Source organism: Eucyclogobius newberryi, unplaced genomic scaffold, assembly GCF_026437365.1.
Source record: "Eucyclogobius newberryi isolate DKJ021-1_F unplaced genomic scaffold, fEucNew1.0.hap1 SCAF_21, whole genome shotgun sequence".
Taxonomy (NCBI): Eukaryota; Metazoa; Chordata; class Actinopteri; order Gobiiformes; family Gobiidae; genus Eucyclogobius; species Eucyclogobius newberryi.
In genome coordinates this window covers 25,993,354-26,020,931 of record NW_027315846.1, presented here as the reverse complement: position 1 = coordinate 26,020,931, position 27,578 = coordinate 25,993,354, and the positions used below count along the sequence as shown (strand labels likewise).

The following is a 27,578-nucleotide window of genomic DNA, read 5'->3' as shown; positions in this document are numbered from 1 at the left end:
ATACTGAATTCCTATAAACCAGAGATCATGATCTTTCAATCCTGTTTAATTCAATATAAGTATGTTTCTTACTGTATACAGCATTTGACACAAGGAGATCTTGTGGAATATATAAAATCACAGCCTACAAAATAAACTACTAACATAATACATTGCCCCGATGCTAACAACTCCAAAGGGGGCGGGGCTCTTGGGGCCCTTGGATACTTCCACATTAACATTGTCCCTAATGTGCAAAATTACAGCTTTTGTTGCAAACAACTTTAAAAAGACTGAATTGTGGACTGAGTAGATTGACGCCCGCCAACCTATATATCACTTTTGGGGCAATATTAGACCGGGCATTTCCGAGTACATCCGAACAAGACCGAACACAGCGGCCAATCAGATGCCCGCTTTCATCGAATTTAGATCACGGACACCGCTCGGCCAATGAGAAACGAGAAGACTGCCAAGTGGGCATGTCTGTCAAAACGAAATTTAAGTGATGAAAATGCCCCGAATATGGCCAAATTACCAGTTAAATTATGATTTTTTACGAGGAATTTAGATACAGGGGCACGGCGGGCCCCTTCCTAATTCAAACCGCGGGCCCGCCGGAGATTTGACTGCTTACGGGCCCCGGGCCCCCGTCTATTTCACAGCCTGCAGTATAAAGCCTACAAAAATAAGAAGTTATTTTAGATAAGGCCGTGGCTACCGAGCCGCGGCGCGGTCAAATAGCCCAGCAGTTTCAGGAGCTGCGGCACGGCCATATAGCCTCATGGCTAACCCTAACCCTGACCCGGCGCGGTCAAATAGCCCATCATTTTCAGGAGCCGCGGCACAAAATAGCCTAGCAGTTTCGGCCGTGCGCCGCGGCTCTGTAGACACTCCATTTAAAAAAAGGCTGCAGTAGGTCAGCAGTGGTGTACGGTTACACCAGAGGGTCAAAAATGTATTCCTCCCCGTCGGGGAATTGAACCCCGATCTCCCGCGCGGCAGCCGTGGATTCTTTAGCTAAACAGCCCTAAACAATCCCATTCATTTCCTATGGTAGTGCTAAACTACTACGGATGTAATATACTTTTGGCCAGCGGCGGCGCTGTGGCGAGAGCGCGCCATGTTTGAATGCAGAGTGACGTCATTCATTCAATGTGACCGGGACAAGTTTAGCACTAGATCTGCTCCTGTTTTCACCTTCTTATGGACATTTTACTGCCCCAGAACACTCGTATTTTGTGGCATTTATAACGGGCATTTGAGGACGTTTTCAGGTAAAGTTCGTCTTGTGTTTTGCACTTTTGAAACTGTGTTTTTAGTCACGTAAAATCACTGCTACTTCGATGTCTCTGTTGAACAACTAACGCGACTTTTCTGTCAGTTTTGTGTGATATTCAGCCCTGTTAAGTTAAACTTTATTACATTTAAAGGTTTGCAGTTGTGCAGTTTTATTTAAGGTGTAATATTACGTCATCTGTGTGTTGTGTTGTCTCTTATTGTGCATAAAAGTAGTTGTAGCATCAACAATTCATCACAAGTAAGAGAGACTTTGTTTGTCCCACAATGGGGGAAATGCCTTCACTTAATGTTAATGTGGAGGACATTCCACAACTGTTACCTAGCAACAGACTGTAAACAAGAGCCAAAATCCATATGAATGACTCAACAATTATGTTGATTATGTTGTTCCTCTCTCCTGTCCTGTCCTTTCCTCTGTCCTGTCCTCCTCTCCCCTGTCCTCCTCTGCCCCGTAATCCTCTGTCCTGTCCTCCTCTGCCCCGTACTCCTCTGTCCTGTCCTCCTCTCCCCTGTCCTCCTCTGCCCCGTACTCCTCTGTCCTGTCCTCCTCTGCCCTGTCCTCCTCTGCCCTGTCCTCCACTATCCTGTCCTCCTCTGTCCTGTCCTCCTCTCTCCTGCCCTCCTCTGTCCCGTCCTCTGTCCCACCCACTCGTGTCCCCACCAGCTCTCTCCGTGAGCCCTTGGGTGAGTATAACTACATAAATCATGTGTTCTTGGTTTGTGTGGAGTCACACAGAGTCACACCGTGTAGAGGAGCAGTCACTTCTGTTTCATTTCATGTCTTTTCCTTTAGCAGTGGCTGAAGAGGACGCGCTGGAGAGGACAATGCTCAGCATCTCCGTCCAATCAACACGTGGATGTGTGTAATGTGTCTGTAACGCTTTAGCTCCATTTTGGATGTACCATGTGTTATAAAGGTTTGTCTTTTATTCCAGCCGTGTCTGCACCAGTCGCTGCTGAGCTCCATCATCCTCAGGTTTACAGAAGTTCACACACAGATGTCCTGCCATGAAAGACACTTTGGGACACGTTCTGTCCTGTGCATGAGTTCAGTTGTTCCTGACCCTGTTCAGGTCCTGCTCTGAATTCATGCATCTGTGATGAGAGTAAGTCATATTATCTGGTGTTCAATATGAATGAGTGAGTGCTTCTTCTGCTCATTCACACCAACATTGCTAAATAAAACAGCAATATAAACTTACTTATGATATAAACAACAGGTCAAATGTAAGTGTGCGTTGTTACTAACAGCTAAATATGACTCATTATTCTTCTTCTTCTCTTACAGCAGCTGCACAGTCCAAACAGACTGTTCTGGAGGAACCACAGGATGTAAGAGCTTTTACTTGTTGCTTATTCACTGTAAGATCAAAGTTGATCAAACGTATCATACATTTCTTTCCTCTCTTCAGCTGCTGCAGATGTGCTGCCCCTTAAGCCTCCAGTGCCACTTCCACAGGAGCTGAGGTTTGTTCTGGCCGAGTCTGGAAGTACTTCAGCTCCAGGTCTGACATTTTAATAGAATAATCTAAACAAACATAAACCTATATTGTGGTGTTTTAGTTGTTTCAGATGCAGCTCGTCCCACACATTCTGCATCTGATGCTCCTGGAGAAGAGACAACCCAGAGTGAGTGAGCTCCATGTGTGTCTGTGTCTGTCTCAGTCAAACCATCACAGAGTGTACAGATGAATGCTTCATGCTCCATGTGTGTCTGTCTCAGTCAAACCATCACAGAGTGAACAGATGAATACTTCATGCTGACTGTAGTTTGACAGCCAGTGCAGTGGTTCTAAATGTGTGTCATGTCTTGTATTTCATGTGCACACGTGTTGCTTATCACTAAAACATTCATCTGTTTTGTTCTGTAGTTCCTCCTCCAGTGAAGCTTCAGCCGCAGTCGTCACAACAGGCCGCCTCCCCCTCCACTGCCCCTGAGCCAATCCCAACAGCGCGCTACACCCGACCACAAAACTACATATTTATCATTACATCATCATCACATCAAATTATTAAATGCATCATCTTCACTCAACATCAGCCGAAAAAGCTGGAGCAAACACAGACACTCTGGCAGCACCACCACAACTCTGCCTGTCGTCACCACGACACCTGTCACGCCTCCTAGAGCTCCGACCATCACCTCGTCTCCTCCTACAGCTCTGACCATCACCGTCTCTTTCTCAGGACGCCCTGAGCAGCAGCAGCAGCAGCAGCCCTGAAGAAACACCACCTTTAAGGACTTTGTGGACACAGAGTTCTTCCAGAGGGAGCTGGAGGCCACAAGACAGAGTGGAGGAAAGGAAGCAACAGAAGAGGAAGAGAGAGGAGTCACCTGCCCCATAGAGAACGTGCAGGTTCTGCAAACTGGAGCTGAAGCAGGCCCTTACAGTCACACATCCACACATACTTCCCTGGACTGTATATATCTGTATATTTATTGTAAATACTACTGTAAAGTAATGAATGCTGTCTGAAGTTTAAATAAATGAAACTTAATATTTCTGGTATTTTCCCTGTCAATAAATATTCTTAAAAGTACATGTTTTTTTGTGTTTTCTTTCCAATATAGCAATACAACAATATTCTTTAAATGATTGAGATATCATATCATTAACAATATGAGTAAATGTTTTATTTATCTGCAGAACATAAACTGAACACAATAGTACAGTTCAGTGCTGCAGTGTTACGAGATGTGATAGTGTGACCTCTGACCCCTGCGGACTAAACTCCTGGAGTTTTCTGACCCACTCCAAGTTTATTCATGCAGAAGATGTGACGTGGGTAAATCTCTTAAGGTGAAGCAGAAATCACTTTTTGTGATCAATTTGTGATTTTATTAATATTGCAAATCAGTCCCAGCAGCTGCATGTGAGTCCTTCTCATGATCTGACCTTTTAACAAGTGCAAACTGACACACCAACTCATAAACTTTATACATTTAAAGTTTGAACTCATAAACTTCATATATTTAAAGTTTTGATCCTTTGAAATGTTCCTCTTCTTCTGGGCACAGCAGGATTTGAACTCGGGTCTCTTGAGATGAATTTGTCAATGAACACGAATCTCTGCATTCTGATTGGTTGGCCTTCATCACAGTGGCACATGGCACACAGGCTCATTCTGATTGGCTGGCGCTCTATGCCCACTATCCACGGCTGGCGTGACAGGCGGGGATACTCACCACTATACTAACGAGGAAGGTGCCCTAAACCACTACGCTCACAGAAAGTGAAAGTAAACCTTATACAACTCCACCACCATATGTTTACTGAAAACATGTGTATAGTGTATATAGTAATTTGGCATCTAATTTAGCTACTTTTCATCCATCTAGAACTGAAATCTTAGCGTACAAAACTTTTCTCACTAGTTAAAAGGAAATATACACAGATAAATATTGAGTCCCAAAAAAACCTTTAGGACAATGCAGTAATTACGTGACAGGCCAAGGTGTAAAACCGTGGGGGGCCGTAATTGTAGTAAGTACTTGATAAAAAACAATCCTCCACTGAATGAGACAAACACCAGTCCTGAGTCTCATTTGTACCTTTTGACATATGAGGGAAACTTTGCCAACCATAATTGATTCCACTGCGCCATTATAGACGAAGGGTAGTCAGATTATGGCGCTATATTTCATAACATGTTGCGTTTAACCTTAGCCACTTGTGCTAAAACACACCGGAGGCTGGTTATGTGCTTAGTATTCAGCAGCCGGTGAAGAATTTCCATGTAAAGTCTGATAGTTGCGATGGAGATGGATAACTCAATTAGAGAGTAGATCCGTCAGAGAGCGAAGCGACTGCACGACCCCCAACCCGCCGCCTCATCCGAGACGCAGCGTACCACCGTTTTTAATGTGGTCGGTTTTAGGTTGTTGCTTTTTTTGCAGTTTTTCTTTGTTTTCTTTTGCCACCAAAGAGAGCTTCAAAAGGGTTAGCATGTTAAGACTATTTTGGTTAACACATGCTTTATCAGACTTGCATAAAATATTTATTGTGGCTTTTTGTTGTTATGCATCATTTATTGTATTTTTATTATTTATTATGAATTGTAGTGAGTAGTTGCATTTTGTTAACACTTTATAGTCAATACAATTATTTAGTATTTTCTTACTTAGATTGATAATATAATTTATTCATCTAAAAACGTATTATTACTTTAATCATAATTTTTAATACATTTACATCAAAAACTACTGGGCGTCTGGGTTTATAAATATTTTTTTCATACTGTAAAAAAAAATATGACTCATGTGATTATGAATTCATTATTTACTCATGATTACAGAAGATTCTAGGTGTTCTACATATTAAACGTGTGTGTGTTTAATGGATATCATTTGGTTGGTATAAATCACTGAAAATTATTCATTTTGCTGTCTTACCAATTTCCAAAAATGATATGATGAATAAGATACTGAACAACTAAAAAAAACTTGTATCTTGTTATGTTAAGAAAAAAAGAAAAAGTAAATGAAATCAATCCAATCCAATTAAGCCATTTTAAATATGATGTTTATGTTCATTTGTCCATGGAGAGGTTCACAGCCAATCACCACGTAAATTTGGAAAGTTTGAACCACAAAGGAAATGTTATATTTATTGGCAATGGCAATGAGTAAAAGTGTGTATATTTTAATTGAACAAAATTACATTGAAAAGCATTTGTATTTGTTTTATTTTTTAATCTCATAGTGCCCAGCCCTATCCAGGAGGTGGAGTTACAAAGGGTTCAAAGGTAGTTCTGGTGGCAAGTAAGCGTTCGTTTAGCAATTTGTTTACAAAAGAAAGTTATTGCGAAATAGGTCCAATTCGGTATGTTCCTTTCCTTAAATTACACACAAAAATAATGTCACACTCTTTCCAAACGATGTCGGAGGGCAAACCAGGCAAATGAACACAAACTGCAGCAGGAGAGGTCCATAAAGCTAAATAAGAAAATAATTGTGTGTCAATCAGGGCGAGCGGAGTAAGTCCAAACAGTCCATGTGCCTGGGAGGTCAGGGTCCCAACGAGATGCAGTCCATGTGCTTGTGAGGGCAGGGTCCCAGCGAGATGCAGTCCATGTGCTTGTGAGGGCAGGGTCCCAGCGAGATGCAGTCCATGTGCTTGTGAGGGCAGGGTCCCAGCGAGATGCAGTCCATGTGCTTGTGAGGGCAGGGTCCCAGCGAGATGCAGTCCATGTGCTTGTGAGGGCAGGGTCCCAACGAGATGCAGTCCATGTGCTTGTGAGGGCAGGGTCCCAACGAGATGCAGTCCATGTGCTTGTGAGGGCAGGGTCCCAGCGAGATGCAGTACATGTGCTTGTGAGGGCAGGGTCCCAACGAGATGCAGTACATGTGCTTGTGAGGGCAGGGTCCCAACGAGATGCAGTACATGTGCTTGTGAGGGCAGGGTCCCAACGAGATGCAGTACATGTGCTTGTGAGGGCAGGGTCCCAACGAGATGCAGTCCATGTGCTTGTGAGGGCAGGGTCCCAACGAGATGCAGTACATGTGCTTGTGAGGGCAGGGTCCCAACGAGATGCAGTACATGTGCTTGTGAGGGCAGGGTCCCAACGAGATGCAGTCCATGTGCTTGTGAGGGCAGGGTCCCAACGAGATGCAGTCCATGTGCTTGTGAGGGCAGGGTCCCAGCGAGATGCAGTACATGTGCTTGTGAGGGCAGGGTCCCAGCGAGATGCAGTACATGTGCTTGTGAGGGCAGGGTCCCAACGAGATGCAGTACATGTGCTTGTGAGGGCAGGGTCCCAACGAGATGCAGTACATGTGCTTGTGAGGGCAGGGTCCCAACGAGATGCAGTCCATGTGCTTGTGAGGGCAGGGTCCCAGCGAGATGCAGTACATGTGCTTGTGAGGGCAGGGTCCCAGCGAGATGCAGTCCATGTGCTTGTGAGGGCAGGGTCCCAGCGAGATGCAGTACATGTGCTTGTGAGGGCAGGGTCCCAACGAGATGCGGTCCATGTGCTTGTGAGGGCAGGGTCCCAACGAGATGCGGTCCATGTGCTTGTGAGGGCAGGGTCCCAACGAGATGCAGTACATGTGCTTGTGAGGGCAGGGTCCCAACGAGATGCAGTCCATGTGCTTGTGAGGGCAGGGTCCCAGCGAGATGCAGTACATGTGCTTGTGAGGGCAGGGTCCCAACGAGATGCAGTACATGTGCTTGTGAGGGCAGGGTCCCAACGAGATGCAGTACATGTGCTTGTGAGGGCAGGGTCCCAACGAGATGCAGTCCATGTGCTTGTGAGGGCAGGGTCCCAGCGAGATGCAGTACATGTGCTTGTGAGGGCAGGGTCCCAGCGAGATGCAGTCCATGTGCTTGTGAGGGCAGGGTCCCAGCGAGATGCAGTAGATGTGCTTGTGAGGGCAGGGTCCCAACGAGATGCAGTCCATGTGCTTGTGAGGGCAGGGTCCCAGCGAGATGCAGTACATGTGCTTGTGAGGGCAGGGTCCCAGCGAGATGCAGTACATGTGCTTGTGAGGGCAGGGTCCCAACGAGATGCAGTACATGTGCTTGTGAGGGCAGGGTCCCAGCGAGATGCAGTACATGTGCTTGTGAGGGCAGGGTCCCAACGAGATGCAGTACATGTGCTTGTGAGGGCAGGGTCCCAACGAGATGCAGTACATGTGCTTGTGAGGGCAGGGTCCCAGCGAGATGCAGTACATGTGCTTGTGAGGGCAGGGTCCCAGCGAGATGCAGTACATGTGCTTGTGAGGGCAGGGTCCCAACGAGATGCAGTACATGTGCTTGTGAGGGCAGGGTCCCAGCGAGATGCAGTACATGTGCTTGTGAGGGCAGGGTCCCAACGAGATGCAGTCCATGTGCTTGTGAGGGCAGGGTCCCAGCGAGATGCAGTACATGTGCTTGTGAGGGCAGGGTCCCAACGAGATGCAGTACATGTGCTTGTGAGGGCAGGGTCCCAACGAGATGCAGTACATGTGCTTGTGAGGGCAGGGTCCCAACGAGATGCAGTCCATGTGCTTGTGAGGGCAGGGTCCCAGCGAGATGCAGTACATGTGCTTGTGAGGGCAGGGTCCCAACGAGATGCAGTACATGTGCTTGTGAGGGCAGGGTCCCAACGAGATGCAGTACATGTGCTTGTGAGGGCAGGGTCCCAACGAGATGCAGGTTTGGAGTGGTGAAAATGAGAGAATGGACAAACAGCCTAAACGTCAGTCTGTCAAAGACTGTGAACCCAAAGCCACTAATGCGGAAAGAGAGCCATGAGGGGGGGATCAAAAGCATGATTCCTCCCCGTCGGGGAATTGAACCCCGGTCTCCCGCGCGGCCGCCGTGGATTCTTTAGCTAAACAGCCCTAAACAGAATCCCATTCATTTCCTATGGTAGTGCTAAACCACTACGGATGTAATATACTTTTGGCCAGCGGCGGCGCTGTGGCGAGAGCGCGCCATGTTTGAATGCAGAGTGACGTCATTCATTCAATGTGACCGGGACAAGTTTAGCACTAGATCTGCTCCTGTTTTCACCTTCTTATGGACATTTTACTGCCCCAGAACACTCGTATTTTGTGGCATTTATAACGGGCATTTGAGGACGTTTTCAGGTAAAGTTCGTCTTGTGTTTTGCACTTTTGAAACTGTGTTTTTAGTCACGTAAAATCACTGCTACTTCCATGTCTCTGTTGAACAACTAACGCGACTTTTCTGTCAGTTTTGTGTGATATTCAGCCCTGTTAAGTTAAACTTTATTACATTTAAAGGTTTGCAGTTGTGCAGTTTTATTTAAGGTGTAATATTACGTCATCTGTGTGTTGTGTTGTCTCTTATTGTGCATAAAAGTAGTTGTAGCATCAACAATTCATCACAAGTAAGAGAGACTTTGTTTGTCCCACAATGGGGGAAATGCCTTCACTTAATGTTAATGTGGAGGACATTCCACAACTGTTACCTAGCAACAGACTGTAAACAAGAGCCAAAATCCATATGAATGACTCAACAATTATGTTGATTATGTTGTTCCTCTCTCCTGTCCTGTCCTCTGTCCTTTCCTCTCTCCTGTCCTCCTCTCCCCTGTCCTCCTCTCCCCATCCTCCTCTGCCCTGTCCTCCACTATCCTGCCCTCCTCTGTCCTTTCCTCTGTCCTTTCCTCTGTCCTGTCCTCTCTCCTGTCCTCCTCTCCCCCGTACTCCTCTGCCCCGTACTCCTCTGTCCTGTCCTCCTCTGCCCTGTCCTCCTCTGTCCTGTCCTCCACTATCCTGTCCTCCTCTACCCTGTCCTCCTCTGCCCTATCCTCTGCCCTGTCCTCCTCTCTCCTGCCCTCCTCTGTCCTGTCCTCCACTATCCTGCCCTCCTCTGTCCTGTCCTCCACTATCCTGTCCTCCTCTGTCCCGTCCTCCTCTGTCCCGTCCTCCTCTGTCCCGTCCTCCTCTGTCCTGTCCTCCTCTGTCCTGTCTTCCTCTGTCCTGTCCTCCTCTGTCCTGTCCTCCTCTCTCCTGCCCTCCTCTGTCCCGTCCTCTGTCCCACCCACTCGTGTCCCCACCAGCTCTCCTCGTGAGCCCTTGGGTGAGTATAACTACATAAATCATGTGTTCTTGGTTTGTGTGGAGTCACACAGAGTCACACCGTGTAGAGGAGCAGTCACTTCTGTTTCATTTCATGTCTTTTCCTTTAGCAGTGGCTGAAGAGGACGCGCTGGAGAGGACAATGCTCAGCATCTCCGTCCAATCAACACGTGGATGTGTGTAATGTGTCTGTAACGCTTTAGCTCCATTTTGGATGTACCATGTGTTAAAAAGGTTTGTCTTTTATTCCAGCCGTGTCTGCACCAGTCGCTGCTGAGCTCCATCATCCTCAGGTTTACAGAAGTTCACACACAGATGTCCTGCCATGAAAGACACTTTGGGACACGTTCTGTCCTGTGCATGAGTTCAGTTGTTCCTGACCCTGTTCAGGTCCTGCTCTGAATTCATGCATCTGTGATGAGAGTAAGTCATATTATCTGGTGTTCAATATGAATGAGTGAGAGCTTCTTCTGCTCATTCACACTAACATTGCTAAATAAAACAGCCATATAAACTTACTTATGATATAAACAACAGGTCAAATGTAAGTGTGCGTTGTTACTAACGGCTAAATATGACTCATTATTCGTCTTCTTCTCTTACAGCAGCTGCACAGTCCAAACAGACTGTTCTGGAAGAACCACAGGACGGTAAGAGCTTTTACTTGTTGCTTATTCACTGTAAGATCAAAGTTGATCAAACGTATCATACATTTCTTTCCTCTCTTCAGCTGCTGCAGATGTGCTGCCCCTTAAGCCTCCAGTGCCACTTCCACAGGAGCTGAGGTTTGTTCTGGCCGAGTCTGGAAGTACTTCAGCTCCAGGTCTGACATTTTAATAGAATAATCTAAACAAACATAAACCTATATTGTGGTGTTTTAGTTGTTTCAGATGCAGCTCGTCCCACACATTCTGCATCTGATGCTCCTGGAGAAGAGACAACCCAGAGTGAGTGAGCTCCATGTGTGTCTGTGTCTGTCTCAGTCAAACCATCACAGAGTGTACAGATGAATGCTTCATGCTCCATGTGTGTCTGTCTCAGTCAAACCATCACAGAGTGAACAGATGAATGCTTCATGCTGACTGTAGTTTGACAGCCAGTGCAGTGGTTCTAAATGTGTGTCATGTCTTGTATTTCACGTGTTGCTTATCACTAAAACATTCATCTGTTTTGTTCTGTAGTTCCTCCTCCAGTGAAGCTTCAGCCGCAGTCGTCACAACAGGCCGCCTCCCCCTCCACTGTCCCTGAGCCAATCAGCCAACAGCGCGCTACACCCGACCACAAAACTACATATTTATCATTACATCATCATCACATCAGATTATTAAATGCCACATCTTCACTCAACATCAGCCCGAAAAACTGGAGCAAACACAGACACTCTGGCAGCACCACCACAACTCTGTCACCATGACAACTGTCGTCACCACGACGACTGCCGTCACCACGACGACTGTCGTCACCACGACACCTGCCACAGTGAAGCCTCCTCCTCAGACCATCACCTCGCCTCCTACAGTTCTGACCATCACCGTCTCTTTCTCAGGACGCCCTGAGCAGCAGCAGCAGCCCTGAAGAAACACCACCTTTTAAGGACTTTGTGGACACAGAGTTCTTCCAGAGGGAGCTGGAGGCCACAAGACAGAGAGAGGAGGAAAGGAAGCAACAGAAGAGGAAGAGAGAGGAGTCACCTGCCCCAGGGAGAACGTGCAGGTTCTGCCCCAGGGAGAACGTGCAGGTTCTGCAAACTGGTGCTGAAGCAGGCCCTCACAGTCCTCACATCCACACATACTTCCCTGGACTGTATATATCTGTATATTTATTGTAAATACTACTGTCAAGTAATGAATGCTGTCTGAATTGTAAATAAATGAAACTTAATATTTCTGGTATTTCCCTGTCAATAAATATTCTTAAAAGTATATGTTATTGTGTTTTCTTATATAATAATACAATAATATTCCATACATGATTGAGATATCATATCATTAATAATATGAGTAAATGTTTTATTTCTCTGCAGAACATAAACTGAACACAATAGTACAGTTCAGTGCTGCAGTGTTAGAGATGTGATAGTGTGACCTCTGACCCCTGCGGACTAAACTCCCTGTTTCTGACCCACTCCAAGTTTATTTATGCAGAAGATGTGACGTGGGTTAATCTCTTAAGGTGAAGCAGAAATCACTTTTTGTGATCAATTTGTGATTTTATTAATATTGCAAATCAGTCCCAGCAGCTGCATGTGAGTCCTTCTCATGATCTGACCTTTAACAAGTGCAAACTGACACACCAACTCATAAACTTTATACATTTAAAGTTTGAACTTATAAACTTCATATATTTAAAGTTTTGATCCTTTGAAACGTTCCTCTTCTTCTGGGCACAGCAGGATTTGAACTCTGGTCTCTTGAGATGAATTTGTGAACAACACGAATCTCTGCATTCTGATTGGTTGGCCTTCATCACAGTGGCACATGGCACACAGGCTCATTCTGATTGGCTGACGCTCTATGCCCACTATCCACGGCTGGCCTCCGCGTGACAGGCGGGGATACTCACCACTATACTAACGAGGAAGTTGTTCTAAACCACTACGCTCACACAAAGTGAAAAGAGCAGCGCAAGCGTTACACAAGACCTTGACCCTTTGGACTTGGAGCACAGTTGGCAGCAGTGGCTCGTATTACTCTGCTTTAGAGAAACAACCAGAAACATGACAAATGTCTGACATATTCACCTGATCCTGCAGTACAGTGTTATACAACTGTGGGGAGGATTTTTACAGGATTTGCATTTTATTTGACCCACCTAAAAGCATTTACTTAGAGGCTGTTTACATGACAACATGTTTTCACAAACAGGCTGAGAAATAGGGGCCAGGGGGGCCCCTACCTAAAAAAGTTAGGGGATCCCTAGCAATTTCAGGGGCCCACAAGCGCGCGCGGCATCACGGCGTCATAAGAAATTTTAATTTTAAATAAATTTGTTGTTTTAAACCTCGTTATTAGCATGTAAAACAATTTAAAGTACTTTTATCTTTTATTTGATATGAAGAGCACAAATACTTAATTCCTATAAACCAGAGATCATGATCTTTCAATCCTGTTTAATTCAATATAATAATGTTTCTTAGATACAAAATAAATACTGTATACAGCATTTGACACAAGGAGATCTTGTGGAATATTTAAAATCACAGCCTACAAAATAAACTACTAACATATATACATTGCCCCGATGCTAACAACTCCAAAGGGGGCGGGGCTCTTGGGGCCCTTGGATACTTCCACATTAACATTGTCCCTAATGTGCAAAATTACAGCTTTTGTTGCAAACAACTTTAAAAAGACTGAATTGTGGACTGAGTAGATTGACGCCCGCCAACCTATATATCACTTTTGGGGCAATATTAGACCGGGCATTTCCGAGAACCATGACAAAAACTGTATCAGTCTATCTCTAGAGTCAACACTGGACTAATGGTAAAAGCACAAGATCCTCTTAAATAAGAAGGCAAAAGAAATTTAGAAACAATAATGAGAAACATTACAATCAGTTTTGATTTTTAAAAATGTAATCATTCCTTATCAATATTAGAACTGACATTTTGAACAATAAATCAGTAGCAATATCACAGAATAAAGTCTGCACAAGTAAGAAGTTATTTTAAAAAGAGCAAGGCTGCAGTAGGTCAACAGTAGTGTACGTTACACCAGAGGGCCAAAAATATATTCCTCCCCGTCGGGGAATTGAACCCCGGTCTCCCGCGTGACAGGCGGGGATACTCACCACTATACTAACGAGGAAGGTGCCCTGAATGACTACGCCCACACAAAGTGAAAGTGAAAGTAAACTGTATAACTTCAATGTGTACGTTAACTTACATAGTTTTATTCAAATGAAATTGTAGCAGTCATTTGTGTTGGATAGTGAGCCTGGGGAAAGTGCGGCGGGAGGCAAGGAGAGCCTGGTGTGAGTCCACTGCACTGGAGGAGGGATCCAGCAGCCTTCGGACTTGTGGACCAAACTATTTTTTACGCAGAGTAAGGAAGAAAACTTAGACCGGGACAGAGTCTTGGACCACTATCCGGACAGCGCGGCGGAGGGAGCCGCTCAGCCACACGTTGCAGCACTTTCCATTTCGATGTGTTGTCTGTTAATTGTATTTTGTTGCAGACTTTTACTTGTGCTGTCTGTTAATTTGTTTTGCTTTTAAATTCATTGATGTTGTGAACCCTGAGGGCCACCGTAGAACAGTGCTCCAGAGACGTGTATCAGTCCATCTCTAATGTGACTAATGATAAAAACACAAGATCCTCTTAAATAAGAAAGCAAAAGAAATGTGGAAATATATTTTAGGGTGGGCGATAATGAGAGAAATTAAAATCTATTAAATCTATTTTGATTCTAATATTTTTGGCTTATTCCGATAACAATATTCAGCCATCTATAAATGTGTTCAAAATATACTTTTAAACACATTAGTTGAAGTTTATTTATCAAACAAATATGAAACATCTATAAAATAACCAGGAAAGTACAGAAATATCATTATATACGCTTATTAAAAAGTTTACATCACTTTTATCTCTTTTGTTGCCATTTTGACTATCAATGATATTCTCCGTTCAAATCTCACATAATTTCAAAACAAGAGTCACAATATCATCTAAATATTGCCCACTTCTAACTGTATTTTTCACTTCTTTATCATTTATTTCTTCTGCCACTATCCATCCATCAGCTCACCATTAGCATTCACAAATGATCTCTCGTTTCCTCGATGACAAACAATAAGAGACAGACGGGTCGTATGAAAATGTCAGCTGTAAATGTCAATTAAAGTCTACAGTGGTGTGAGGGGAGGCTCTGACAGCTCTGGGTGGGTTTTTCTGAGCGGGCCGCGCTTTGACATGAGCTGGATCCACTGTCGGAGAGCTCCCTAACGCAGTGCGACAGGCCGCTGCGCCCAATGCCACGCATCCCACTGCCATCCACCCCGGGGCCCCGAGCAAGCGCCAGACACGCCCCCACTGTCCAATCAGAGTGGGGGAAAGATGATATGAGGGTGTACGATGTAAGAGACAGGAGGAACAAATCAAAGAGATAAAGTTGAGGATTTTGAATGTTGTTCTCGTGTGCCAGTGTGGGGTCTCAGTGGTGTAGTGTGTTGGGCGTTACTAACCAAAGGGTCTCCATTTACAGTTCACTTCTATCATCTTAAGCACCAATACACTTTGGAATTAATACAAATCAAATATGGATCTAAAAGTAGAGTTGTGAAAGTGGCTGAAAGAGCTGACACGGTCTTACATCACAATATGGTATAAGAATAGAATACAAAAAAATGTGTATCACATTTTCTAGTCAGGATTATGATTGTGATTCGTAACAACAATCTCTCTCCACAGCGTTTGGTTAATTCTGATTTGATCTCCCATGCCGTATTGTACCATTGTCTGGGGCCCCAAGATTTGACCTGAGGCCTTTAGTGTCACTGCATAAACAGGCACTTCCATATTATTAAAAAACTGTAATAGTAGTATAATGACTTAACATGACATCATGTCAATGATTTGAAGGCAATTTTTAAGTGTTTTATTGTTCTTGCTTCTGGTATAATGCAGGAATTGGTACAAAAATACAATAATAAAGAAGGTGTGAGGGCAAGAGCTGGATTAAGTGGAACTGGAATTGCAGAGTGCAAAGGACCAGGACCAGGACCAGGACCAGGACCAGGACCAGGACCAGGACCATGTTTCAGTGAAATATTCACACAGACAACTCTTTGCCGCTGGAGCTTAAAGGAGGTATGGACGATTTTTTTCAGCAAATTTTTTATCATATTTCCTCGTGGCGTGGATAAATCATTAGTCCTGCCACGTATCAATCATAAAACGCACCTATCGCTCACCTGCAGCCGCGTGAGGCTCGTCCCCACGTTTCCGCGTGCCTAAGCGCATGGATCTATCATAATATAGTTCCCTCAGTGTACGGGGCAAAATGAAGACGGAGAAAGACAGTTCGAGCTGACGCAGAAGTGGACAGAAATCTACGGGAGACGAGCGATGTGATGCGCTCCGTTGCGCTAATAAACAAACGCACGTGTGTGTTTATCGGTCCGCACGGGGGAGTGGCATGTGCACTTCAGCCTGCGTTCTCAAATCGCCGAAAAATCGTCCATTGCGCCTTTAAGTCACAGTCAGAAATGAGACTTTTCTCCAAACAATTGAAAAAAAAAACCAGAAGAAAGCATACTCCTCGTCTTAATCATTCACACGTCCGACACCGCGTTCAGCAACCAACAACAAAGTCAGATCCAACAGAGCAGCAGTCATTCATCTGAACAGCAGTCATTGTACAAGCAGCGAGAGGCCTGTGTCCAGAGGCTGAACGCACTTTTAAAAGGCTAACCAGCCACGCCAACTGAACCTGTGGCTACAAGAATAAGTACATGGACATCGGTTACCTATTTAGTGATAATGTTTAGTTGTACTTTCTTCATCAAATAGCATAAAAGAAATAAAAGCAATAGAAGGAGTGTGTGTCTGTGTGAGCATAAAACCACATTACGTTGAATGACTGAATCAAGATATGACTTTTGCACCAAAAAAGCAAATCATCTCAAGGATCAGATCACAATTCATTCTCTTAATGTCATATCTCATACACTCACCTCACCTGGTCCAGGAGTGTCATGTTCATCACAGAATACACATCTAAATAACCTTTGTATGCAACACTCTGTTCTCAGGCGACGCTGGCTTGATTATCTATTTTTACAAGAACGTGAGAGGAAGTGTTCGGTGAAACCACACGAGAGCGGCTTTCGAGCACAAAAGCCGGCCCGTAGTGCAGAGCGGTAACGTGCAGTGCGGACTCACCTGTTCCAGTAGCTCCAGAACTGCTCATTGAGGTAGGTCCGGTGGCTGTGGTCGTCTCCAAAAGACGCTTTGCTTTCAATCCAGTGCACAATGTGACCGTCGACGGCTGCCACGCAAACAAAACCATATCAGTCCAATAAAAAAAGGATAGACCTCATCTTAATTTTAAAAAAAAGTAGTGAATTATGTGTTTCTGTTGTTTGCTAACATCAGGGGGAGATAAAGGACACTTCAACCCGCCCTACAACAATTCATTTCCTCAACAAACAGATTCAAACTCTTATCTATGGAGCGAAAGGTCATGAGTTTGACTGGGTGTGATCCCAAAGTCTGTATCAGTGATAAATGTGAGCGTAACTGCAGTGTGACGTCGATTATCTGCTTTTCAACTGTTTACTTTTCTTATTTTAGATGCAAGGTACAAACTAAATATTCTATAGAGAGTTATAGGCTTTTATATTTGTTGTCAGATTGTAACAGCTCTTTCACATTTGAGTTGTGTTTTGAGCTCTGAATAAATACCATTGTCGCCAGGAATGACACCTCAGGACTTACAGAGGGGTGACGTAGTGTAAATGAGGCTAAAACAATAGCTACTATCTAGAGAGTTGAGATGCATTTAAGTGAAGGCAATTTGACAGCTGAATAAGGAGCGCGTTCTAATTTGGCAATGGATCCTTTTGTTTCAAAGTGATGAAAATCAAGCACTTTTATGTCATAGCAATTGAAAACTAAACAAATTATTATCATTATATCTTCTGAATGGGCAAAAGTCAAAATAGAAGAACATTCAAGAGTAAAGGATAAAAGCTGTTAAAATACTTACCAACTGGAACCTCCAGAATAATATCAGGTGTTTTGTCATATCCCATGGTCCTCAGCTGGTTTTCATCTATCAATTCAAATAAATGCATTAATAAACTAAATAACATTCACAAACAATTATGATGGACATATTTGTCAAGACAACATTTTCTAGAGCTTGATAACAATTAAAATATTCACTTTAAATGCAGAGTGTACAAAGATTTAATAATAACAGTACATAAATGACATTTTTAAACATTCATATCAAAGACCTGGTATTTTTTCCACAGGTTGTTCTTTCTGTTACTGCACATGACTGCGACTGATAAAAGGGCATTTGGTCCAACAAAACAAGTTGTCAATGATAATGTTCTTCTAGTCAGTGATTATTAAAATACATCTGTCTGTTGTCCGTCTGTGAGAGTCGGATCTCTCCTTCACTGGAACTCCTCCAGGTTTCTACGCTTTTTTCCCAAAGAGGTTTTTTTTGTAGTTTTTCCTGGCCGAGAAGGAGAGTCTAAGGACAGAGGACCCTGGGACATCGTCCCTCGCCACCACAGACATTGTCTGACTCCCTCGCCACCACAGACATTGTTGATTCATTTCTCCCTGTGGCCCTCAGAGGCAACTGTTGTTGTGATTTTGGGCCTTACAAAAATAAATTGATTTGATTTTAAGATGGAATATGTTGACTAAAGACTTCTAGATACAAATAAAGTGTATCATTGAAAAATCTCTTTTAGAGTGATTTAGTTCTTATTTTTTATCAACCATTTTTAACATTTTGATTTAATAGTGTCACTGTCTTCTGGAAAGTGTTTTAGAGTCTGTATAGTCATGATTAGTTGATTCATCTTTGCTGCCCTATTGAGCTTCAGTGCCCCTTTGTAAAGCTGAGAATATTTGGATCTTAAACTTAACCCAACCCATTAGAAAACATGAGTTGGTTCTGCCATTCCAAAATACTCATTTGTTGCACATGTAAAGATTACGAACTTCCCCATCTTCCCTCTGACGCCTCAAACGGTGATTGCGTTCTCCTACAAAAACCCCATTAACGCCCCCATATATTCCCTTACAGGGCACTAACTTTTTAACAGTGCAGGAGACACTCAACCTTCAGCCGTGTCGGGCCAGAAAACACAACCGTAAAAACCATTAACTGCCTCGGCCTGGATCTGCTGCCACTGCACAACGCCCGTAAAGAGGTGCTTACAGAGCCCTCTCTCCACTCCGCTGTTTGCTCCCGCTTTATAAAACATCTAACAAGGGGGCCCGGGTGCAATCCTGACCCCGGCGAGCGCGAGTGTTGCAGCGGCAAGCTCGTCCTTGACTCTGCAGCCGCCATTATCTCCCCCCGGTGCACCTGATTTCTCCATTACATCGCAGGCTGACCAGGTCGTTCGGCTTCCAAGGGCCCGGCCTCTTTGTCTTCAGCCGAGGCTCGACTAATGGACCGTGGAAGGGATTCGGAGGTCAGGGGATGGAGGGGATGGATTGGGGGGAGGGGGCTGCCGTGTGGCTGGGTGCTGGAAAGGGATCACATCTATGAAATTTAATGTAGCTACGGGCAACGCTTCCAGAAATGTTGGTAATGGTGTGGCGAAGTTTTACAGGCGGTATAACTGAAATGGAAGTCGTTTAACGTGATTTCAAAGTCGTGTTCATCCACTTTGAGGGGATAAGGACTGGTTAGGCAACAGGGAGCTATGAAAAAAAAAGTGTCCTAATGCTGCATTCATGTGCTTGTGTTTACGAGATGAGAAGTCCGGGTACTGCCTTCGTTTTTGCATTCATGTGCTTTTATCTCTAAAATGTTTGACTTAGGAGGTCGCCAATAATAAAATGATCGAGTCTCCTCATATAACAGCGTTTAATAGAGCTAACAGCAAGGTATGTTGTTGTTGTTAGCCTTCTCAAAAGCTAAAGATGTTTAGTTCTTTTTTGTCCTACATTTTCTCCAAGTTCCTGAGGACCATGTGAACTCTGAAGTATAAAATGCTGGGTTAATAGAAACAAATATTTGGATAATTCTGATATGTTTTAGTAATGTAATGTAAAATAAAAAAGGTTGGCATGTAGCGTACTGGATAACCAAATAGACATTGCTTAAAGCCCATCACACTTTACTGTTTTTTACTAATCTATGAAGGTAATTTTGATTTGTTTTTGAAAGCCTGACCATACATTCAAGCCCCACTAACCACTGGACGTCCCATGGTGGCCCCTGAGCCGTCTGTCCCATGGTGGCCCCTGAGCCGTCTGTCCCTGCCTACTGGACTGTTGACATTGTCAGGTGGCTCTAGTCTGGCCTTTTTTTTTTAAACTCCAGTTTTGATTAAAATTAATGGTCCGTCCCCGCTGTTGGCTAGCTTATTTCCAATCCATTTATCAGGTGTGGTAAAGCCCATCCCAGTGGCCCCCATGGCCCCCGAACTCTGACGCTTTTAGAACTAGCCCCCAAGAAAAGGTCAGCACCGGAGCCCATATAAAGGATATTGGCCTAATGACAGCGGGAATGACTTTTATCCCTCATCGCTCATCGGCCCGGGACAGTGTGAGGGGCTGGGATGAGATGGAAGGGGAAGGGGCGCAATTTCACACCTGGACAACCCACCTTGATTTACTCAAGCTGCAAACTAAGACAAAAGGATGGACAAACTCCTAAATGGCAGATATAACTTGTGCTTTATCAGACAGAAGATACGTGTAGCTCTTTCCCAGTTAGAGCCCAGTGAATCCTGGGAAATCCATTGGTGAAATAACGCGTCTAAAACAGTCTATGGGCAATAAACGCTGCTGACTTTCCGGTAATTAAACTCAAAATGTTTTATTGGGAGCTTGTCCTAGCATCAAAACTAGACACTTATTTGGACAAGTATCAAAATCACATACAAGGGACAAAAGTTTACTGAATACTTTTAGAATGTTCTTAATCCAGAGAATATCAAAATAACTATAATGTTGTCCAAAACCAAAATAGTGTTTGAATTATCATTGTGGTATCAGTAGTATGGAATATAGTAGTAGTAGTATAGTAGTTCCTTCTCATATATTCTGGTTAATTAAATATATATATTTTTAGTAGTCAATGAAAATGTCTGGGGTTTTAGACAGTTAACTTAACCTAAAACCTGATCCAATAATTTGTATTTAGTTCTGATGAGTTTCCACCAGCATAATATATGTTATGTTGTAAAGCTTGAGTACTTACACTGAAAACATCAAGGATATTTCGCCTCTGTAAATTCAGAGTGATTTTATGTCTTGTAGAAGATGACAATGAACGGTGCAGGTGCAACGGTCTTACCTAGAAAGGACATGTTCTTCTCCTTCAGCTTGTCCCTCAGCAGAACTTCATGTTCCTGGCCAATGGCACTGAGACGAGAGTCAAGGAACCCAACAGTGGTGATACCAGCATAATAATGGTATTTCACATTTATGCAGATTCAATAGAAGTAACAATAAACAATATGCAAGATATTGTTATGTTAATAAATATCAAATACTTTGCATTATTCCTACATTTTGAACTACTTCTACTTCACTGAGGGACCATCCTCAGGTCTTGAGCTATTAGACTGGGTTTTAGCTGTGACTGTATTTTCAAACTGTATCTAGTCAGGGGGTTTTCTCTCATGAAACTTCTGAGCAAATGATATGCCATTTTCTGCATTCTGGTACATTTTGTAATATTTATAACTCAGCAAACAAACTTGAGCAGGAGCATTGCACGGACTAGAGCATCAGGTAAAACACGTGTTTCCCCAGAGCCAAACTTTCTCTGCTACATATTTATAACAAATGCATGAAATAAATAAATGAACTAAGGACCGAGTCTATACTCACTCTCTTCCCCGTCACACAACGACTAACCTATTGAATAAAGCCTTCGGGACAAAAAATAAAAACATAATTAAAGTTAATTAAGGCATTTACCGTACTGTTGTACGGCGGCACCATCCCTAATATGATAAGTCAAAATGGCCCGCAATCTGCTTTGACACGGGGGAAATCCCATATTTGAGGTGGCGCCATCATAAAAATACTACTTCAAATAAACAAGTTCATACCGCCGCGTCCAAAGCGTCCACATCACATTCAAAGTCTGTGTGGATGCGGCACGTCTGCGGTCACAGCGGTGAGTCCGGGGCTTGATAATAATGTATAGAATATAATGTATGTAATAGATCCATGCTCTGGACGCGTGGTCAGCAGCGCGCGGCTGACGCAGAAAAGTTGGAAACCTAAACTGCGTCACCACAGCAACCAATCAGAGATTACGCTCTAGTCATGTGCTTACGCACTACCCGGAAGACCAGAAACAAACCCCGCAACAATAAATAATAAAATAAAAAAAATTCTCAAGACGCAGCTTTGAGCAAATAATGATATTCACTTAACTCTGCTCAGCTCTGAAGTATCTGCGGGTCCCACACAAGCCTGGACTTTGTAAAGTAAATGCACCAAAACCACTTTCTCCACCTGTTCTGCCTTCACACCAAGAAGAGTTGATGTGTCTAAATTATTTCAGCATTATAATACTGCCTTCACCCATTAGCTGAAACTGTACCAATGTTCATTACAAAACAAAATTGTGAATAAAACTGTATTATGATACAGTGCTCACTGGTAATACATTTAAATTGTGTTTTGTGTATTTATCATTTCCATGATTCCATTAAGTTTTGGGCTGCAAATATTCAATTTTCTTGATGGTGGATAGGCCTATACACCATGTAATAGTGTGTTTAGACTTATACACCATGTAATAGTATGTTTAGACTTATACACCATGTAATAGTACATTTAGACTTATACACCATGTAATAGTATGTTTAGGCTTATACACCATGTAATAGTATGTTTAGGCCTATACACCATGTAATAGTATGTTTAGGCCTATACACCATGTAATAGTATGTTTAGACTTATACACCATGTTAATAGTATGTTTAGGCTTATACACCATGTAATAGTGTGTTTAGACTTATACACCATGTAATAGTATGTTTAGACTTATACACCATGTAATAGTGTGTTTAGACTTATACACCATGTAATAGTATGTTTAGTCTTATACACCATGTAATAGTATGTTTAGTCTTATACACCATGTAATAGTATGTTTAGGCTTATACACCATGTAATAGTATGTTTAGGCTTATACACCATGTAATAGTATGTTTAGACTTATACACCATGTTAATAGTATGTTTAGGCTTATACATCATGTAATAGTATTTTTAGACTTATACACCATGTAATAGTACGTTTAGGCTTATACATCATGTAATAGTATTTTTAGACTTATACACCATGTAATAGTTTGTTTAGGCCTATACACCATGTAATAGTATGTTTAGTCTTATACACCATGTTAATAGTATGTTTAGGCCTATACACCATGTAATAGTATGTTTAGTCTTATACACCATGTAATAGTATGTTTAGGCTTCTACACCATGTAATAGTATGTTTAGACTTATACACCATGTAATAGTGTGTTTAGGCTTATACATCATGTAATAGTATTTTTAGACTTATACACCATGTAATAGTACGTTTAGGTTATACACCATGTAATAGTATGTTTAGGCCTATACACCATGTAATAGTATGTTTAGTCTTATACACCATGTAATAGTGTGTTTAGGCCTATACACCATGTAATAGTATGTTTAGGCTGATACACCATGTAATAGTTTGTTTAGGCCTATACACCATGTAATAGTATGTTTAGACTTATACACATGTAATAGTATGTTTAGGCCTATACACCATGTAATAGTATGTTTAGGCTTATACACCATGTAATAGTATGTTTAGGGTGCATGTACCTTTGGAAATAATGAAGGTACATTAAACCATCCTTGGAGGCAAATGCAACCCCATATGAGGCATATTTACCATCCTTTTAAAAGATTCTGGGGAGGATACTGATAATACATGTCAAAAAGTGTTAGCGTATTACAGTTGCACGAACAGACTTTAGCACTAGTCTTATACTTATACTGCTTTGCATTTGCCTTCAGAAAATCTGACATACCAGAAAAATGTTGGAAGCCATTTAAACTTACATTCTAAATCCAAGTTATTTTCATTCATTATATATCTTTTTGTCGTGATGAAATTAAACATGAAGTCCATAAAATGAATTAGAACAATTGAGTAAATGCCAACTCGGGTAAATGCATGGAAGGGAATAGAAGAAAAACGCTGTTGCAATACAATGTCATTTTGCATCATGTTCCGCTTCTGCGACAGCTATAAAGGCTTGTAATGAATGCGGTGCTTAGTTGGCAGGAGCGTTTAAGTAATGGGGAGGGTTTAATGAAGTCTGTGGTGGGCTCAGAGTGGAGGCACAGGGAGGTACAAAAGGGCCCATGGAGGAGGGACGCGACAGGCACGACTGGGCCTGAACACAGCGCCCCGGCCCATACATGCAGATGAGGCCGGGCTGGACAATAAGGAGTAATAGCATTATCCAACAAAGGGCTTAAATAAGGGCCAGCCTCCCGATCACAGCCCCTCACGGCACAGCTGTTGGAGCAGACACAGTTGTCATGCGATCGCGGTGGAAAAAGTCACTGAAACGACTATCGCTGATAATCGCTGACTTGATCTTGTGATAAACGGCCGTATTTACAGTGTTGAGCGCACAAACTTGGCAAAACAAAAGCTAGCGTCAGCCGTTTCCCGTTTCTCAATGCACAGCACCTGAGTCAGTCCAGTGCATGAAGCGTCTAACAATATCCAAACCAATGCATTACATAAAGAGACAGGAGACAGAGACGTGGAGGCTTTGCAGAGAAGTGAAATAAATGCTGAGGCTAAACAGGAAGTTGTTTCTTTCTTACTTTAGCTTTAGCCACGTTCCACAGTCACAGAAAGTTGGATTTATAAACAGTCTTTGTGTGAATTGCTGGGATCGTCTTCATGATTAAAAAGTATAATTGAGGTATGATTTTGATTTATTTTATTTGGTGATGTCAGTTGCTCACGTAGCCGGCCTCTGTCCCTGGAGCAGGAAACACAGACGACTAAAAAGAATCGTTCTAAAGTGAATGAGTCATTGGGACCAGGGCCTGTCAAAAAGGAGCTTCTGATTTAGCATGCCAGTGGTGGTACTTGAGGTTCTTCTGGTGGTCCGCAGGGTCCACTGCGGGTTAGGACTTTAAAGAGGACATATAATTCTTTTGTCTGCTACAGTATTCACCTTATTCCAGAAGCCTGTCTGGAAACAGCCGTACGACATAATCCTCTTCCAGTTGTATTTGTTTGCACAGGGCGAAAATAAGTTCTACACAGACTACAAAATGGTTCTCAGGTCCAGGGATTCGGTGCCTTGCACACTTGTTGGTCACATGAACATTGGATTGGATTTTACACAAATCAATCTACTTGAGAGCTTATTTTAGCACCCAGACTTTTCCCTAAATAAAACTATTTAATAAAATAAACACATTTGGTGACTTCTGGTTAAAAAACTGGTTTCTTTTCATTTGTGCCAAAATGGCTACAGGACTCTGAATCCTACAGGACTCGGAATCCTACAGGATTCGGAATCCTACAGGACTCGGAATCAAACGAGTGTCATAGATGAAGTAAAACAAAAAACTGTGTAATTCATACTATTCTAACATAGTTAAAAGCTCTTGAAAGTTCATTTAGCAGAAATTGTCTATTCATTTTTGTAAATTTCATGCATCTTCATCAAATATTGATCTTTTGCTGGTTTTGATCTTGTTTACACATAGTACAAACTCAATTTAGTCCAGTTTAAGGACCATTTTAAATGCCCAGCCAGAAGCCAGATGTTTAAAATGGTGGTACTGCTACAAACTATTCAAAAATAATTGAATTAAAAAGTTTGTTTGGGGCTAATGAGGAAAACCTATTGTCCTTGCACACTTCTTTCATCCTCGTCTAAAATTATAATTCACATATTCATTTAGTTTGGAGTTCAACGGCTAACAGCTGATGAGAACATATTTCAATTAAAACCCTGACATGAACTGGAAATGGATCCAAATCCTCCACATTAGTACTGTTGTTTTATCTTTAGATCATGAAAATGATGTTTAAAATGAATTCTTATTGAAAGACTTCAGTATTGCACTGTAAAAATACAACACAAACCATTGCTAAAGCTATACCCAATACAATTATGAAGGAGCTATATTTAATTTTAGAACCTTGTGGGTTAATAAAAGTCACACCAATATAGTGGTTACAAAATTTGTCCGAACTCATAACTTAAGTAACACTTGCTGTTTTTTAATGAAGAGCAATATTCAAATATATGCAGAATGAATGTGTTTCTTCATTTAATAAGCTGTCAACTAACCCAAAAGTATATGTGGTGTTTGGAGAGTAACGACATAATTAATTTGGCCTAAATCTGAACAAATATGAGAATATATTGCATAAAGTTATTCTCAGCACCACAATAAATATTTCGGTGCACAAAAATGTCTAAGTATTGTGTAGAGCTATTTTGATTTGGAAAATATTATGATTTTGAGATTGTTGAACTAGTTTTTCTTTTCTTTTTTGGACTTTTGCTATTTTTATTTCTAGCAAGAATACATTTACTCTGCACATCTTTAACATTTTAAACATTTAAGAGAAGACTGACATTTGGACTGCTGAACTACAAGTATCACATGCAGTTCAGAACATGTTGTGGAGGTCTTAGCTAAAGGGGGTTTTCTTAATTAGGGGCAAAGAGACAAAAAATGTAAATATATTTTTCCCTGTAATAATAATGTACAATATCTTTGTAGTCAACTTTTCCGCAATTATTTCTGTTGCACATTGAGATTTAAAAATACATTATCAACTAAATAAAGGTTAAAATATGGCATCTGAAAGCTTCTAGATTGGGAATATTTACTAAGTGTATTATTGATGAAGATTAGACATTTTGATTTAATAATGTCACCGTCTTTGTTATACAACATCTTTTCATGTGTCTTTTTAGCCCAGATAACAAATTATCAAAATACCACTTCCATTATTTCCGATAGTCAACTAGTCATGATTAGTTAAAGAGGCCGACACAGTCTCTTTATTTAAGACCAGGCTTAAAACGTCTCTCTATGAAATGGGTCTAAGGACAGGGGAGCTTGGGACATTTGTCTAAGGACACAGGACGCTGGGACATTGCCAAGTCCCTATGAACATTGTTTAATCTGTTTTTCACTGTCGCCCCTCGAGGAACCTGCTGTTGTGTAAACTGAATTGAATAGTCATGATTAGTCGATCAATCGTTTGCAGCCAACTAATCGTAAAAAGTCGACTAGTCGACTATTGAAATAATGACGTAAGTGTGAATTCATAAACAATTGATAGTGCAAAGTATCAGTTTTTATCCTGGTATCACAGAACAGCGCGCACGCCCCCCTCGCCTCTCCCCCGGGACCCTCCGCGGGGCAGAACGTTTATGTCAGGTGCATCCAGACACATCTCAGCCCCTTCAGCAGCTCCTACAATTTCCACGCGCCCCGTTTTATAGCAGAAGGATACTGTTTGATGCAGTCTACCAGCGGTCCATAACAGCAGTCATTTATGGTGCACTGAAAACGAGAGAGGGCGGGGTTAGGAGACAGAGGCACAGGAGACATGGGCAGATTGGCAGGCATGACCATACTGGCATTACACACTGCAGGGGGGAGTGTTGGGGGTCTCGCCTACTGTCACACAAAACACTGACAGAGCACATGGGATTTGTAAAGTCTTTAATGTCTTATCTTAATACTAGATTTCACCAAAAATACAAACAAATAGTCTTGACTTAATTGGCCGCTCTCACCGGTCTCTCACGCGCGCCGCTCTCACCGGCGTGTCCAGCAGCTCACACGCGCGCTCTCACCGGCCTCGCAAACTTCAATTTGGCAAGCGGTTTTACGTACGTGTACATATTAATCCATAACGTTATTGACACACAGGTAGAGAAGACGCGGAGAGACTGTTTAGCCAATCAGAATGCAGAACACAATGCATGATGCAAATCCACGAAACAGCGAGACCGCGAAAAGTGAATCGCGTTATAGCGAGGGATCACTGTA

The 27,578-nt window shown here is 42.6% G+C and overlaps 1 protein-coding gene and 1 non-coding gene across 2 annotated transcripts in view; both read right to left on the bottom strand.

The window, feature by feature from the left end:
• cdin1 (CDAN1 interacting nuclease 1) overlaps positions 1 to 27,578 on the bottom strand; it is a 164,988-nt gene that overhangs the window by 70,525 nt on the left and 66,885 nt on the right. Inside the window, exons 7-10 of the mRNA XM_072457833.1 lie at positions 27,037 to 27,086; positions 20,816 to 20,883; positions 17,525 to 17,590; positions 16,699 to 16,804 (exon numbers count right to left, since the gene is read on the bottom strand). Of these exons, the coding sequence (XP_072313934.1) occupies positions 16,699 to 16,804; positions 17,525 to 17,590; positions 20,816 to 20,883; positions 27,037 to 27,086 (290 nt within the window). The remainder of the gene's footprint in view (positions 1 to 16,698; positions 16,805 to 17,524; positions 17,591 to 20,815; positions 20,884 to 27,036; positions 27,087 to 27,578) is intronic.
• On the bottom strand, positions 13,549 to 13,620 carry trnad-guc (transfer RNA aspartic acid (anticodon GUC)). The gene has a single exon. It is a non-coding gene; the product is annotated as a tRNA-Asp (tRNA).